Genomic DNA, 13556 nt, shown 5'->3' on the forward strand with positions numbered 1-13556 from the left:
CCTGGAGCCTGTTTCAGTCTGTGACTCCCTCTCTCTCTGACCCTCCCCTGCTCACGCTGTCTCTCTCTCTCTCTCCTAGAAATAAAGAAAACATTTTAAAAAAATTAAAAAAAAAAAAGGAGCTGTGAAAGGGCTTTAAGTTGGGGAGTGTCACGACTGCTCTAACCCAGTGTGGACAACAGATTGCGGTGGGGGGCACAGGAGGCTGACAGGCTGCTGCCGTAAGCCAGAACAGACCTAGACAGGGCAGCTGAACTAAAGCACTTGCAGCCAATAGTGGGCAACCTCCATTTTCAATTAGTTACCATGCTAGCTACTCAACTGCATTAGAAAGCAGGGACCCTGTGGCTTAGAGGACTACAATCATGATCTTTGTCGAAACTGGGGATCTTTGCCCATCCTTCACAACGCATCTGGGAGTAGAAGTCATTGCATAATCTTGCTACGTCTTATTCTGCAACATGACATTGTCAAACTCTGATCTTTAGTTTTAATAAGTGAATTCAGCAACCCAACTGGACCTCAGACTTAAAGGAGATTGTGTGTGTCAAGCACTAAGGGCTATTGCATCTGATAGAGAATTCTAACTGTGAAAGCCTTTAAGAATAATATGACAATATTTTACGTAAGCTTGCTGATTTTGGCTTGTACAGACTACATTCTTGATGTTGAGGAATTGTACCTTCAGGTATAATTACATCAAAGATTCAAATTCTCTTCTAAAGTATATTCCCATGACCTCTGAAACTCATAGAGCTTTAATATCCTTTTTTTCTATATTGTAGCCAAATCCTTAGGAGTGAAATAAGGTAGTAAGAAAGGTGTCTTAGACCCAAAGAAAAAAAAGAAAAACTATTACTAACGGGGGCTGGGGACTGAGCCATATTTCACTTAGAGCTACATACCTTTTTTTTTTTTTTTTTTAAACCAAGAGATGAACACTTCCTTCAAATTAAGCCCATTAAAAGTGCATTTTTTGAAAGAAAAAAAATAACTGCACAGGCTTGGAAAGGGTGAAGAGAATTTTACCAGCACTGAATAGCAATTAGACCCTTACAAGAGTTCTACCATCTTTAAGCCTCTACACTAAACCCAGAGAGAAAATGACATGGTCCAAAATGGTAAAAACAGACCCAGGACACCCCTGCCTCTTTTACCATTCTACCCAATTCCCCGACAACCTCCACCACTCCCAACTCCTTTAACGAAAGAACTAAAAAACCAAGATTTCAGGAAAGGTCACTACAAAATGGGTTTTCCATAGTCCCTTCGAGTAGGGATTATTCAGGTGCTTCAGAGGTAAGAAGCAGCATCGACACCACTGTTGAGTACCTAATATTCTACTCCTCCAGGACACCTATCCGAACAATATCCAACCATTCTTCCATCATGGCACACATAGCAGATAAGAACGCTGTATTTGTAGACCCGCTGGAGATAAAAAGAAGTAACCCCAGCACCCACTTGATGGCCAAGAATGCTGAAGGGGCCATTATCTTCACGTTCCTGAAGCTCAGCTCAATCAGAATCTTGCTTTTCCTCAGCCTTTTAGGATTAACTGCAATATGCAATGCTCTCAGAAATTGTTACTTTCAAAATCAGACTCTAATAATTACTAGCTACTAGCCTCCAGCCAATAATAACTTTACTTACTCTTAGAAAGTACAGGAAAACTGCCTATCTTACAGAGGTACTGTGGAAATTAAAAATAATATAACAAAAGCTCTTACCACAACGCTTGGCAGGCAATCAATGTATACAGACTGTTATTACCAAGAGGGCTGTTCAATTAAAAAAGAAAAATCCGACCTCTGTACAGTGGTGACGTTTCGGAGATAAGAAACTGCAGTCTTCCCTCACCCTAGTGTCTCAGAGTTAAAACAGTATATACAACAATAAAAACCATAAATTGTCCCCCTACTTCTTCCAAATCATTATCTTTTCCCTCCTTAAAAATACCGTAGTATCTGAAAAGTGATCGCCCTTGCCCCCCATCCACTAACGATTGCAAGTGTGTATAACACTGATACACATACACAAGTGATTCTGGTATGTTTATTTATGTTCCGCAGAAGCTGAGCTGGAAAACCAGTACAGGACCGCCATCAGACATTTGGAGGGGAAAGAAGATATCAGCACTTTATTTATTTATTTATTTATTTTTTGGACCTCCCTAAAGTGAATAACCCAACCATCTAGAGACAAAAATTCTCCCCCCTCCCAACACACACACAAATGTGGACAAGATTCTTCTCTATAAGTAGCCCTTTTTTCCCTGAAAGCCCTGCAAAGAAGTGTTGTATGAACTACTTCAAAATAAGTGATACAGATGACTGCACATTCAGCGGTCACACCAGAGAACACCTGGATCTCTGAAAAGAAGTGTGGAAGTGACTACTGGTAAATCATGCCAAGGTCATACCAGAATGTCTGAGGATTCCATGTCCCCATGGGAAAAATAAGCCACTGTAACCAATTCTGTGATGTACCGTGTTTTCCAAACAGTGGTGACTCCCAATGTCCTCCTTCTGATTAAGACAGGAACAGTTATCAACTCCAAACAATCACTAGAAAGTCTCTTCTTAATAACTCTGGATAAACATGCTTAGGTAGTAAGTATTTAAGGCTGGAATACAAGTTATTATAATGCCTAATCGCAATACACCAAATATAATTTTAACCTTTCAGGGGAAGATAGTTTTGGAAGGACAGCAAAAGATTCTTCTTGAATTGTCCTTTAACTCTGCTAAAAAACACGAAGCCTAAGCAAAGTCTGTATGGGCCAAGACACTGGAATACAAACAAAAACCCCAGCAAAATAAACGTTTCCAAAGGCAACAAGTGTGTGATCACCTCCACATTCATTCATTCAGTGGAAACATGGGAATACCTTCTGTGTTCCAGGGACATAGCATAGGAACATACGGACGTAGAAGGCATGGCTCTTGCTCTGAAAAAATTCAAGGTCTAAAAATAATGTCTGAAGAGTCACAAGTCATTTTGTAATAATACTGTATTCATAGAGACAGAGATACATAGACTAGTAAGATACATTTAAGTACACTAATAAAGAGGCTTTTCAAAAGGCTCCTACTGCGAGTTTACTAACAAATTTTGTTACCTGAGTGTGGGAACACGATTCAAGTTCTAACGTACTTTCACAAGAAATAACTTATGACACATGTTTGGTAAAGGGCCCCCTCCCCTCCCCTAGCCAAACACAATTGGTAAGTCGGGTGCTTCTCGGCTTGGCAAGCAGGGCGTGGCGCTGGAGCCCTCACCCAACCCCAAAGCCACTTGGAGCAGCTCTGAGTCTGGACGCTCGGGCTTCCCAGCCAGGGCCGGGTAACTCCCCAGTTCTCCTCCAACCTTGAAACAACACCGCCACCTCTCTGCGCCGTCACCCCTGCCCACTTACACACATACACCCGGGCGAAGGCACACAAACCCCATCTTCCACTCCTGGAAAACCTGAAGGAACGAACCGCGAAGCAGACCCCCCCCCCCCCCCCCCCAAAAAACATCTACATTCTCTTCCTCGTTTCAGAGGCTGGATTCCCCGCATCTGGGCAAACCAGGACACCTCAATGCGGAGCATCTAACGACTCCAGCCTGAGAAAGCCATTTCTTGAGCTGGCACAAACCCTGGGCGGGGATGCTCCGGAAGAGGCGAGCACGGGAAGAAAGGGAAGGAGGGGAGAGGCGCGGAGGGAGGCGCGGGGGCGGCGGCGGGTCCCCCCGGGTCGCGGGCGCCGCCCCGGCGGGGACCTCGGCGCGGCGGGCCGGAGAGGCAGGGTGACCTTCCGCCGAGGCCAGCTCAAGGAGGCGCGGGCTCGGAGCACCGTGCCGCCGCCGCCGGCTCTCGAGGCTGCGCTCGCCCGCACAGCGGCGAACACCGCGCCCGGGATTCCAGCCGGGCTCGTCCCCGGGCGGAACGCGGCGCTTGCCAGCTCCGCGTCCGGGCCGCGAGCCGCGGCCTCCGCCCGGACACACCCCCGCCGCCCCGGCGGCCGCAGCCTCTCCCGGGGCGGCCCGGGCGGGCGGCGCTCACCTGCACCGCAAGCCGGTCCGCCGCCCAGCGGGCTCCGGAAGCCGCGGCTGAGCTGGGTTCGGCCGGAGAGAGCCCGGCGCCGGTGGTCTGGGAGGCTCCGCGCCGCGAGGGGCAGAAGGACGAGTCCGACGGGCGGCGGCGGAGCCGGGGCGGCAGGAGGAGGAGGAAGACTCGGAGCGCTCGGCTCTCTGGAGACCCACCCTCCTCCTGGCCGCGCTGCAGCAGCCGCCGCAGATCACTTCCGGGGCACCGGGAGGCGGGGCGGGGCCGGCTGGGACTCACTTCCGTCCGCGAGCGCCGAGGAGCGAGCTGGGGGCCGAGGCCGGAGAACAATGGCCGGGAGGGCGCGTGCCGAGTGCGGGCTGCGCCGCCCTTGGGACGGCCCCACCCCCACTCCCCGCGCCCGGCGAGGTGGAGTCGCCTCCCGGGGGCCCGGGCGCGGCCGGGAGGTTCCCGGATCTCGGCGCCGGCGCCGCGCCGCCCCTGTCACTCTTCTGGGGCCGCGGGGGGAGGGGGGTTGTCGGGGAAGGAGGGAGAGCCGCGGCCGCCATCTTGCTCCCGGGGGGGCGGCCGCTTCTCCCCGGCGTGTTCCACGGCGGCGCGGGCGACGTGGCTCGTCGCGAGCCGAGTCCTTGCGGCGGCTCGGTCACCCCCTGCCCCGGCCGGAGCGTCTCGGTGACCGCGGGCCCCTGGGGAACGCTCCCCGCCGACGGCGCCGGGGGCCCGGACACCGCGGCTCTGGCGTCCCGCGTGGCGCCGCCACCACACGGCGGCCCCATCGTGTCTTTTGGTGGCTTCAGTTAGAAGTAGTTCCACTAAGTCGGTTGCTTTATTTGGATCCTTCCTCAGGTTTGAAATTGACCTTGTTGCCTAGCGTCCGTTAGCAAGTAGCCTTGTCTCGTGGCACTCCCGCGCCCCCTCCCCGCCCTGGATGCCCGCTCGCTGCCTTGCACACCTGGCTCAGGGGGTGCCCGGTGCGACGCGCAGACGTAAGAGCAAATACTCCTAATTGGAAGTGTGCTGTGTCAGCATCCGGAGGAGAGACTGGATGACCACTAACTGCGTTGGGTTGTCCAGCGCGAACAGAAGGGGGGGAATGGCAAGTCCGGGTCTTCCCAAAAGAGACCCGCATCCAGCCCAGGGACAGATGATAAGTCCGAGCAGTAATGACAGGGCCTGAGAGTTCAGACCTGGGGTTACTGAAAAAGATGGATCCGGAGAAGCAGATGGGAATCTCTGTGAGCCTCTCCTGCCTCGGTGAAGTCATGAATAGGGGAATGAGCCTGGACGGATTTGCAGCTTGGGCCGTTGGTGGGGGAGCTGGGCAGGAGGGCTTGTAGGCCGGGAGGCGCCGTCGGGGAAACCCAGCCAGAGGCTAAGGACCATTCTGTGAGTGGCAGTTAGCGTCCGAAGAAGGTGGATTCCCGAGATACCGGGATGCCGGATCAGCGGATTGTAAATGTAAACGCTGAGGGCGGATCCTGGGGAAGGGAAGGGAATAGCGATTATGATGCTGTTTTGCCTTGGGGTGGGGGGGGGGGGGGGGTAGAGTTGTAAAAAGGAGCCGCTGACCGGCCGGACTCCGGGGTGACGTGGGAAAGTGCCATCTGGGACCTGGTGAGTGCCGGGCCCTGGTGCAGCCCGATGGCAGCGGCTACATGGGTCTAGAAGGTCTGGGGGAGGTTCTGGGCCGAAGTTACAAACGTGACCGGCTTTGAATCACCACTGGCAAGCCCACTGCAGTTTCCCTTCATTGAGCACAGTTTCAGAACCACTTTCTTGCTCCCTTCTCTTGGGCAAATTGCTGACATACTACATTTCTAAAATCCCCCCATGCTAACACTCAAGTGTGTAATGTTCTTGTAAGGACCACAAAGGTCAGGCTTGCCAGACACTGAGTATGACGGTGTACCTAGCATGGCGTTACAAACTCAGGAGGTGAAATATCAATTTTACGGTTTTTAAAATGTAATCATTGACAATAGCTTATTTATTTACTTTTGAATTAGCTCATTTAAAGTGGCCACAGACCAGGGACTGAGGGTGTAAGTTGAACAAATATCTGTTGAATGGACAGTTAGAAGGAGGTTGACTTCACGAGTGAGCAGTGGGAACACAAAGACAACTGCAAGTTCATTAGCCTGTCTCAGCTGCTTTTTGGTTCATAGCCATGCTAACCTAGCTGAAAGCAGTCAGAAATAGAATGGATCATTTTGAGCCGAGGCTTCAGAAAGCTACAAATAACAAAAGCCCTATAAATAATAGCTACAGCGGCAAACCAGAGACTAATTACTAGTTTTTATTTTTGAACATAAAAAATTAGGAACTCTCACCCTTAGTTCTTAGATTATTCAAATACATTATTCTCAGGCTTCCGAGAGTAGAAATACATGTAGGTGTTTTTAAACAACCATATAATAGATCCCGTACTGAACTGGAAATGAGAACAATGGCCTGAAGTCCCTTTTTTGTTCTTTGCTCACCGTATGACCCTAGCGAAGTCGCTTAACCTCTCCCTGCCCTAGTTTTTGACTGTAAAATAGAAATAATAATGGCCTTCTACTGGCCTGCCTCTCAGAGATATTATAAGAAATAACAAATTAATATTTTAAAAGCTCTTTGAGGTACTTGGATGAAAGGGTGTAATTGTAACTACATATTATTAATAATTAGCACTAATATCCTGTAGAACTCACGAGCCTTCCTAAATTTGCTGCCTGGGCGACTCAACATGAAGGATTCTGTTTTTAAAGTGGGCTTTGATTTAAAAAAAAAAAATAGGGTTAGATTTCTTTTTGACTTGTGAATTTAATTTTTATTATTTATGATCAAACCTTATATGTGTTAAGGTATGAGTAAAAAGTAAAAGAGAAAGCTTAGTAACTGCCGTCTTATATTCACTGCTGTTATAGCTAATATATGCTTTGGGAGGAGGTATAGGTAGGTATGCTTTTGCTGACAAAAGATTCTGAATCTTGTTTAGAAATAAATGATTAGTTTTACTGTAGTATTTTAGCTGGAATTTTCTATGAAAGCATTACTCATGTCGCCATAGAATAATAAGAATTTCACATGCAATTACATGTTGGTCTGAAACATGAAGCATTCCTGTGAATCATCCCCATCGTTATTTAATCAGAAATACAAAATAAAGTGTATAGGCCTGTGAAGCTTTGTCCAATGTCTATCCCTAAAGTAGATGAGATTTTGCCCATTACATTACTGGCTTCAGTATTTCTTTTTTGAAAAGTATATGCATATATAAACACATTTAAACATATTCATGGCCATATAATATGTATATTTTTATACACACACTCATCTACCAATTTATGAAAATATTAATGTACATTAACTACACGTGTAGTAACAACTGTTAGCAACAAAAGCTTCTTTGGGTGTATTGACCAGATAAGAAAGCAGTTGGTTATTGGCCATTTGTCACTATTGATGGGAAAGAACCTCAGAATACGTGTTTATCATTAGTAGAGTTATGAACACTCTATGATACCCCCAGCAGCTTATCATATTACTTCATTTTGTTTTCACAACAACTCTGTGAGGCTCTCATTATTCAAAAAAAAAAAAAAAAAAAGGCTCAGAGGGTTGAAGACTTGCTACAAATTGTCAAGTAGCAGAGGCAATGTCAAATTTTTGAGACTCACGAATGCACTGTTCCCTGTAGTACTTTATACCATGGTTACCGGCTTGATATGACAGTTATGCCAGAATATATTTAGAATAGGGACATTTCTGGCTTAAGATGGCTTGCCTGAAGAAGCTAAAATCTAGCCAACCTTAAGATTTTAGAACTTAAAACTGCTATTCTTGTGTTTATGGCTGCATCTTCACCAAAAAGGCAGGAACTTTATTCATCTTTATATGCTTCATGATGTCAGGCATAAATACTCAAAAGTATTTTAGGGATGAAAACAAGAAGTATATTGTGATGATCAATTGAATACTTTAGGGAAAAAAACCATATTTATAATCACCTCGGAAACTTTTAGGTGTGTGTGTGTGTGCACGTTTTCTGCACAGTCTGGAAAAGATCATTTGTTTTGGTTTGCTTTATAATTTAACTTAGTGAGGCCATTGCCTCAGTTTCCCCCTTCACTTTTATTGGCATCAGGTCTTGGAAAGGTAGGCTTATACAGGTGCCATAAATGACAGTCACTTCTGTGATCCCATTTCTAACATTTTTACTTAAATATTCAAAATAACTTTTTTTTTTTTGATGGCCACTCTGGCGAGAATGTCTAAGGAACAGAGGTCTGATAATTTAGGCCTTTATTATAATTCTCCCCTTCATGTCCACCCTTGTGGACCACATATTTCCATACTTGGGTCAGGATATGAGAGGATAAGACTGAAATGAGTGGTCATTTCACAGAATCACCTGTACAGGTTTAAAGGGAAATCCCACTCCAAACAAAGTCAGTTAGAAAGTCATGGGTGGTCCCGTATGAATATAGTTACATACATACAAAAATATAACAAATAGGGGCGCCTGGGTGGCCCAGTCTGTTAAGCGTCCAGCTCTTGGTTTCACCTCAGGTCATGATCTCATGGTTCATGGGTTCAAGCCCTCTGTCAGGATCCACAGCTGTCCCTGTGGAGCCTGCTTGGGATTCTCTCTCTGCCTCTCTCCTGCTCGCACGGTCTCTATATCTCAAGGCTTATTTTATATATCTATATCTGTCTATCTACCTATCTGTTTATCTAGCAAATATAAACTATCACACCCTCGCTTGAATTCTGATCATCAATCAGGTGTGGGAAGCTCTGGTTTCAGTAACTTACCCGAGGTCACCCAGAACCATAAATAGAGTCAGAAACAAATTCAAATCTTACAAGTCCAGGTTAAGTATCTTTTCACTGGACTTTTAGTATATTTTTACTGACTACATATGATGGGGTAGGGGTAGGAGAGAAAAATAGCAATTTTAATTTTTTAATTATTATTATTTACCATATTCTGTTGCATGGTTTTAAAAGCAAATGAGCTAATACTGTAGAGTGCTTAGAACAGTACCTGGCATGTGGCAAGTACATGTAAGCTTCAGATAACAAGTTTATTGTCTAACGACAGCATTCACTTTGCAAAGGGTTAAAATTGGTAAGACTGTCTTAGATAATAAACATTTTCTGGGTAGGAAAAATGGACGTAAATAATGGTGGAATTCTCAGGCTTTTTTTTGTTTGTCATGAAAGCTCTGCATTTGTGTAGTTGAAAATATTTCTATATTGCTTCTTTCAACCTTTTCTGATCTATTAAAAGAAATGTTAATATGCTTACTATATAAAGTTTCAGACTTGTAGCTGTGTAGTATTTTCATATGATTTTATTTAAGATACAGTTATAGTTAAGGTACGTGAGATGATGGACTGTGTCCTCCTGTCACTAAACTAGCTCCAAAATTGATTCTTATCGTTGTGTGATCAAGTATTTGTTGTTTAGAAGCCATTGGCTGCTCATATTGATCTTTCAAATGAAATACTTCCCTGGAATGAGGTAATACATAAGCTTGGTTCTATTTTAATTTCTCTACTTCTCTACAGGTTTCTTTGTAGTCTTTCAACCTTGGGCAAACTATTATACTTGTTAACTGTAAATAAAACTGTACATTTTCACCACTAGAATCTCTAGAACTCCATCTGATGTTTTTAAAGGCTCTTTGATATATTTTGACAAAGTCTTTAAAAGTATGCTTTTGGTCAGCATCTGTTAAAATCGATACCCATCTTAGTTTTTGTTCAATTTCATAAGTTTTGTTACTTTTCAGAGGAATTATCACATCCCCAGCAGCAATTTCTAGTGACTCCTATATTCTGGGGGGGGGAGGGGTGGTTGTAAATGCATGCACAGAATATCTTTCATGTCTTAATGAAGAATATGAATTTAGTTGTTAATATACTCCATAAAAATGAAGTGTACTATCATAAACAAATTGATTTGTCCTGGAAAAGGGTAGAGGTGGGGATAGACCAGAACAGAAGGTATTTACAAAGGTAGGAAGGATCCAATAGGTAGAGAGGATTAAGCCAAAAGGTACAGATCTGAGAAGCCAGAAGGGAGAATTAGATGCTGTCAGTGGTGAAGCAGCTGACTACTGGAGTCCAGAGTCAGCCCAAAAGGGAATTTAATTAGCATTTATTAAGTATTTACTAAATTTCAGATTTTGTAGCAGGTACCTTACAAAAGAAGGAATGTCTGGCTAGGTCCCATAAATCTAGGTGGTTTGAGTCTTGAAAGTCAGAGAAAATACTAACAAGCAGGACACTTGAACAAATTCTATCATTTCCTCCCTTTTAAGATACTTACACCAGGGGTGCCTGGATGGCTTAGTTTGGTAGAGTGTGTAACTCTTGATCTCAGGGTTGTGAGTTTGAGTCCCACATTGGGTGTAGAAATTGCTTAAAATCTTGTTAAAATACTCTGAATAGATTATTATGAGAATTAAAAATTATACGAGATAGTGGATGTTATTATAACCCAACCCCCAAACTTTTGGTCCATATTCATTCCTTCTTCATTCCTTCCACAATAGAAGACCATCATTCTATCTGTATTCTGGATCTCAACTCCTCCCATCTACTGGAGGCCCACACTCAGTCAATTATTCTCTTTATATTGTGTATTCAGCCTCTCACTCTACTGGATCCTTGTTGAAAGTGTCTTTGTCATATCTTCCCTTCCTCTTGCTTCTACCTAGATTCTCCTTCCTTTTCACTAAAGAAAAATTTTCAGAGAATTTTCTGTGCTTGCTATCTCCCCTTCCTCACCTCCAAGTTACTCCTCAACCAGTTGTAATCAGGCTTTCATTCCCAACACTGCTTTGAAACTACTCAGATAAAGTTACCAATATCATCCTTACTGTATATCTCTTACTTCTTAATGTTTCAACAGCATTTGACTTTGTTGACCATCCCTCCCCACCCCCCCGCTTTTTTTTTTTAACAATCTGTTCTCTTTGCTTCTGTAATACCACACTTCAAAGTTTCCTTTCTGGCCACTCCTCATTGTCCTTTGGACCTTATGTCTTTGCTTAAATGTTACCATCAAGGAACTGTAAGGCCTTTATCACTTAGTGTAGTCTTCACATTCTTCTTGGATGATCTCATCTATGGCCATGGCTTTACTATCTATATGTTGATAACTTCTAGCCATGATCTCACTCCCAAGCTTGAAACCTATATATTCAATTCCCTACTTGGTATCTTTTGGGTGTTTCATACATACCGAGCTCAAACACAGAGTATCCAAACTGAAGTGATGCCACCACCCACCCAGATGCCAGAAACCAGAAATCTAAATGTGTACTTTGAATATTCCATCTTCCTCAACATCCACTCTGTCACCTTCTGGTAAACCTTCCTCCTCAGTACATCTCAAAGTCATCCTGCTCCACTCTGTTTCTACTGCCACTTTCCTAATCCAGACCATTATTATTATTATTATTATTATTTTTAATCCAGACCATTATTATGTGCTTACTATCACTGCTGGAGCAAATAGGTTCATATAACTCCTCTGCTCAACCCTTTCAATTCTTCCATTAATTTTAGGATAGTCTGAACTCCTTTGTGTATCTTTTACATACAGCCTTACACAGTCTAATGTCAGCTTATCTTTGTACCCTCATCTCTGGTCACTTTTCCCTCACCCCTCTCCCTCCCCCCCCAGAGAGAGAGAGAGAGAGAGAGAGAGAGAGAGAGATCTAGCTCCAAGAATACGAGTAGTTGTCTGCTTTTGTATGTACTGTGGTCTCCCAAAATGTATGAAAGTTAAATGAGCAGAAGTTAAGACCCATTATGCCAGGCTTGTAAGTCAATAATATAACTCTAATTATTGTATAAAGGCTTTATTTTTTAACCTCTGCCATATGTATACTTAATATATTTAAAACCTATGTTAAACATTAAAAATGATAAATTTCTTAACATACCTTCCAGTTCTCCCATTTATGGTGACATTTAGTAGATGAAATTTATTTTCACGTTGGAAAGAAGTTGATGTGTATTTTGTAGAGTACGGACCATTACTGTTAATGTTTTATAAACACTGGAAAATTAGAGAAATTTGAATTCCAGCTTTCTCTTGATAATGAGTTCATTAATGAGTTGTATCCCATGTTCTTTCTGTGTTTGAGTCTCTGGAATACTTAAGGATGTTAATTATCAATCCATAACTTTAACAATCTCTCCATTTCCTTTGTCACTGTATTTTATGTTTTAGACACAGTTGTCAAAGATAAATTTCCAGTGTTTTCTAAATGTGCATTCATATAGTTCTTTCCTTTCACATTTGGATTCACAGGAAATCAACTTCAAGTTTGACAAAGAATCTGATTTGGGCTAATGATTCACAACATTAGGAAAACCTAATGATTTTTTTTTTGGACCTTGTCTCAATTACAGTGTTAATGGCAATATTTTCAGTTTTTGTCATTAACTTTTATAAAATATAAGGTTCAAGTGTAGTAAAATATTCAAATAATTGCACAAATACTGCTGTACAAAGATGGCATTATCTTGAAGGTAAGCTATTAGTCGGCAAAGAACACTGTTACGTAGTAACAGCTTCACATTTTAATCAGTGGATATGTTGTGATCTCAGTTCAGCCTAGAAAAAGCAGAGGGTGGGGTGCGAATGGATCAATGTGTTCTCAAGGAAGTCTAGTACTACCTTTCTCCATGTTTCTTCTGTTTCTTCTGCTTAAGAAAATCCCTCCGCTCCCCTCCAGCTTCGTACTTCCCCTTCACTCTGCTTTCACATCATATCACAACTACTCATCACTACTTTTTGCTCTCCTTTCACGACACAACTTACGAGTTACTTCGTCCAAGAAGACTTCCCACGCCTCCCCTGACTAGTGTAGGTGACGTAGGCATGTGCTCCCTCTGTGTCCTGGGCTTTGCCTAGCACGGATCACACTATATGGGAATCGCTTGTTTGTATTTCTTACTCACTAGAGAGGGCAGGAATTTTATCTATTTTGTGTACATTTATATCCTTAGATTAATATCAACTTGAATTTTTTTAATGTTATTTTTGAGAGAAAGGGAGACAGAGCATGAAGGGGAGGGGTAGGGAGGGAGGGGGACACAGAATCCAAAGCAGGCTCCAGGCTCTGAGCTATAAGCACAGAGCCCAATGCGGGGCTAGAACCCACGAACTGTGAGATCATGACCTGAGCTGAAGTCAGTTGCTCAACTGACTGACCCACCCAGGGGCCCCATATCAACTTTTTTTTTAACATTTATTTTTATTTATTTATTTTTTAATTTATTTCTGAGAGAGAGAGAGAGAGAGACAGCGTGAGCAGGGGAGGGTCAGAGAGAGAGAGGGAGACAGAATCTGAAACAGGCTCCAGGCTCAGAGCTGGCTTTCAGCACAAAGACCAACGCGGGGCTCAAACCCACGAACCGTGAGATCATGACCTAAGTCGGACGCTTAACCGACTGAGCCACCCAGGCGCCCCCTCCCCCATATCAACTTTTT

The 13556-nt window shown here is 43.8% G+C and overlaps 2 protein-coding genes across 2 annotated transcripts in view; one reads left to right on the forward strand and one right to left on the reverse strand.

The window, feature by feature from the left end:
• The window catches only part of RALA (RAS like proto-oncogene A), a 72354-nt gene extending 68092 nt beyond the window's left edge, over nt 1-4262 (reverse strand). Inside the window, exon 1 of the mRNA XM_039237978.1 lies at nt 4052-4262. The gene's annotated coding sequence lies outside the window, so the exon portion shown is untranslated. The remainder of the gene's footprint in view (nt 1-4051) is intronic.
• The window catches only part of LOC120235591 (collagen alpha-2(I) chain-like), a 33891-nt gene that overhangs the window by 4347 nt on the left and 15988 nt on the right, over nt 1-13556 (forward strand). The window contains exons 2-3 of the mRNA XM_039237980.1: nt 3548-4066; nt 4122-4857. Coding sequence (XP_039093911.1) covers nt 3548-4066; nt 4122-4855 — 1253 coding nt within the window. The 3' untranslated portion in view covers nt 4856-4857. The remainder of the gene's footprint in view (nt 1-3547; nt 4067-4121; nt 4858-13556) is intronic.

Source organism: Hyaena hyaena, unplaced genomic scaffold (genome assembly GCF_003009895.1).
Source record: "Hyaena hyaena isolate Hyena2069 unplaced genomic scaffold, ASM300989v1 scaffold_133, whole genome shotgun sequence".
NCBI classification, from domain to species: Eukaryota; Metazoa; Chordata; class Mammalia; order Carnivora; family Hyaenidae; genus Hyaena; species Hyaena hyaena.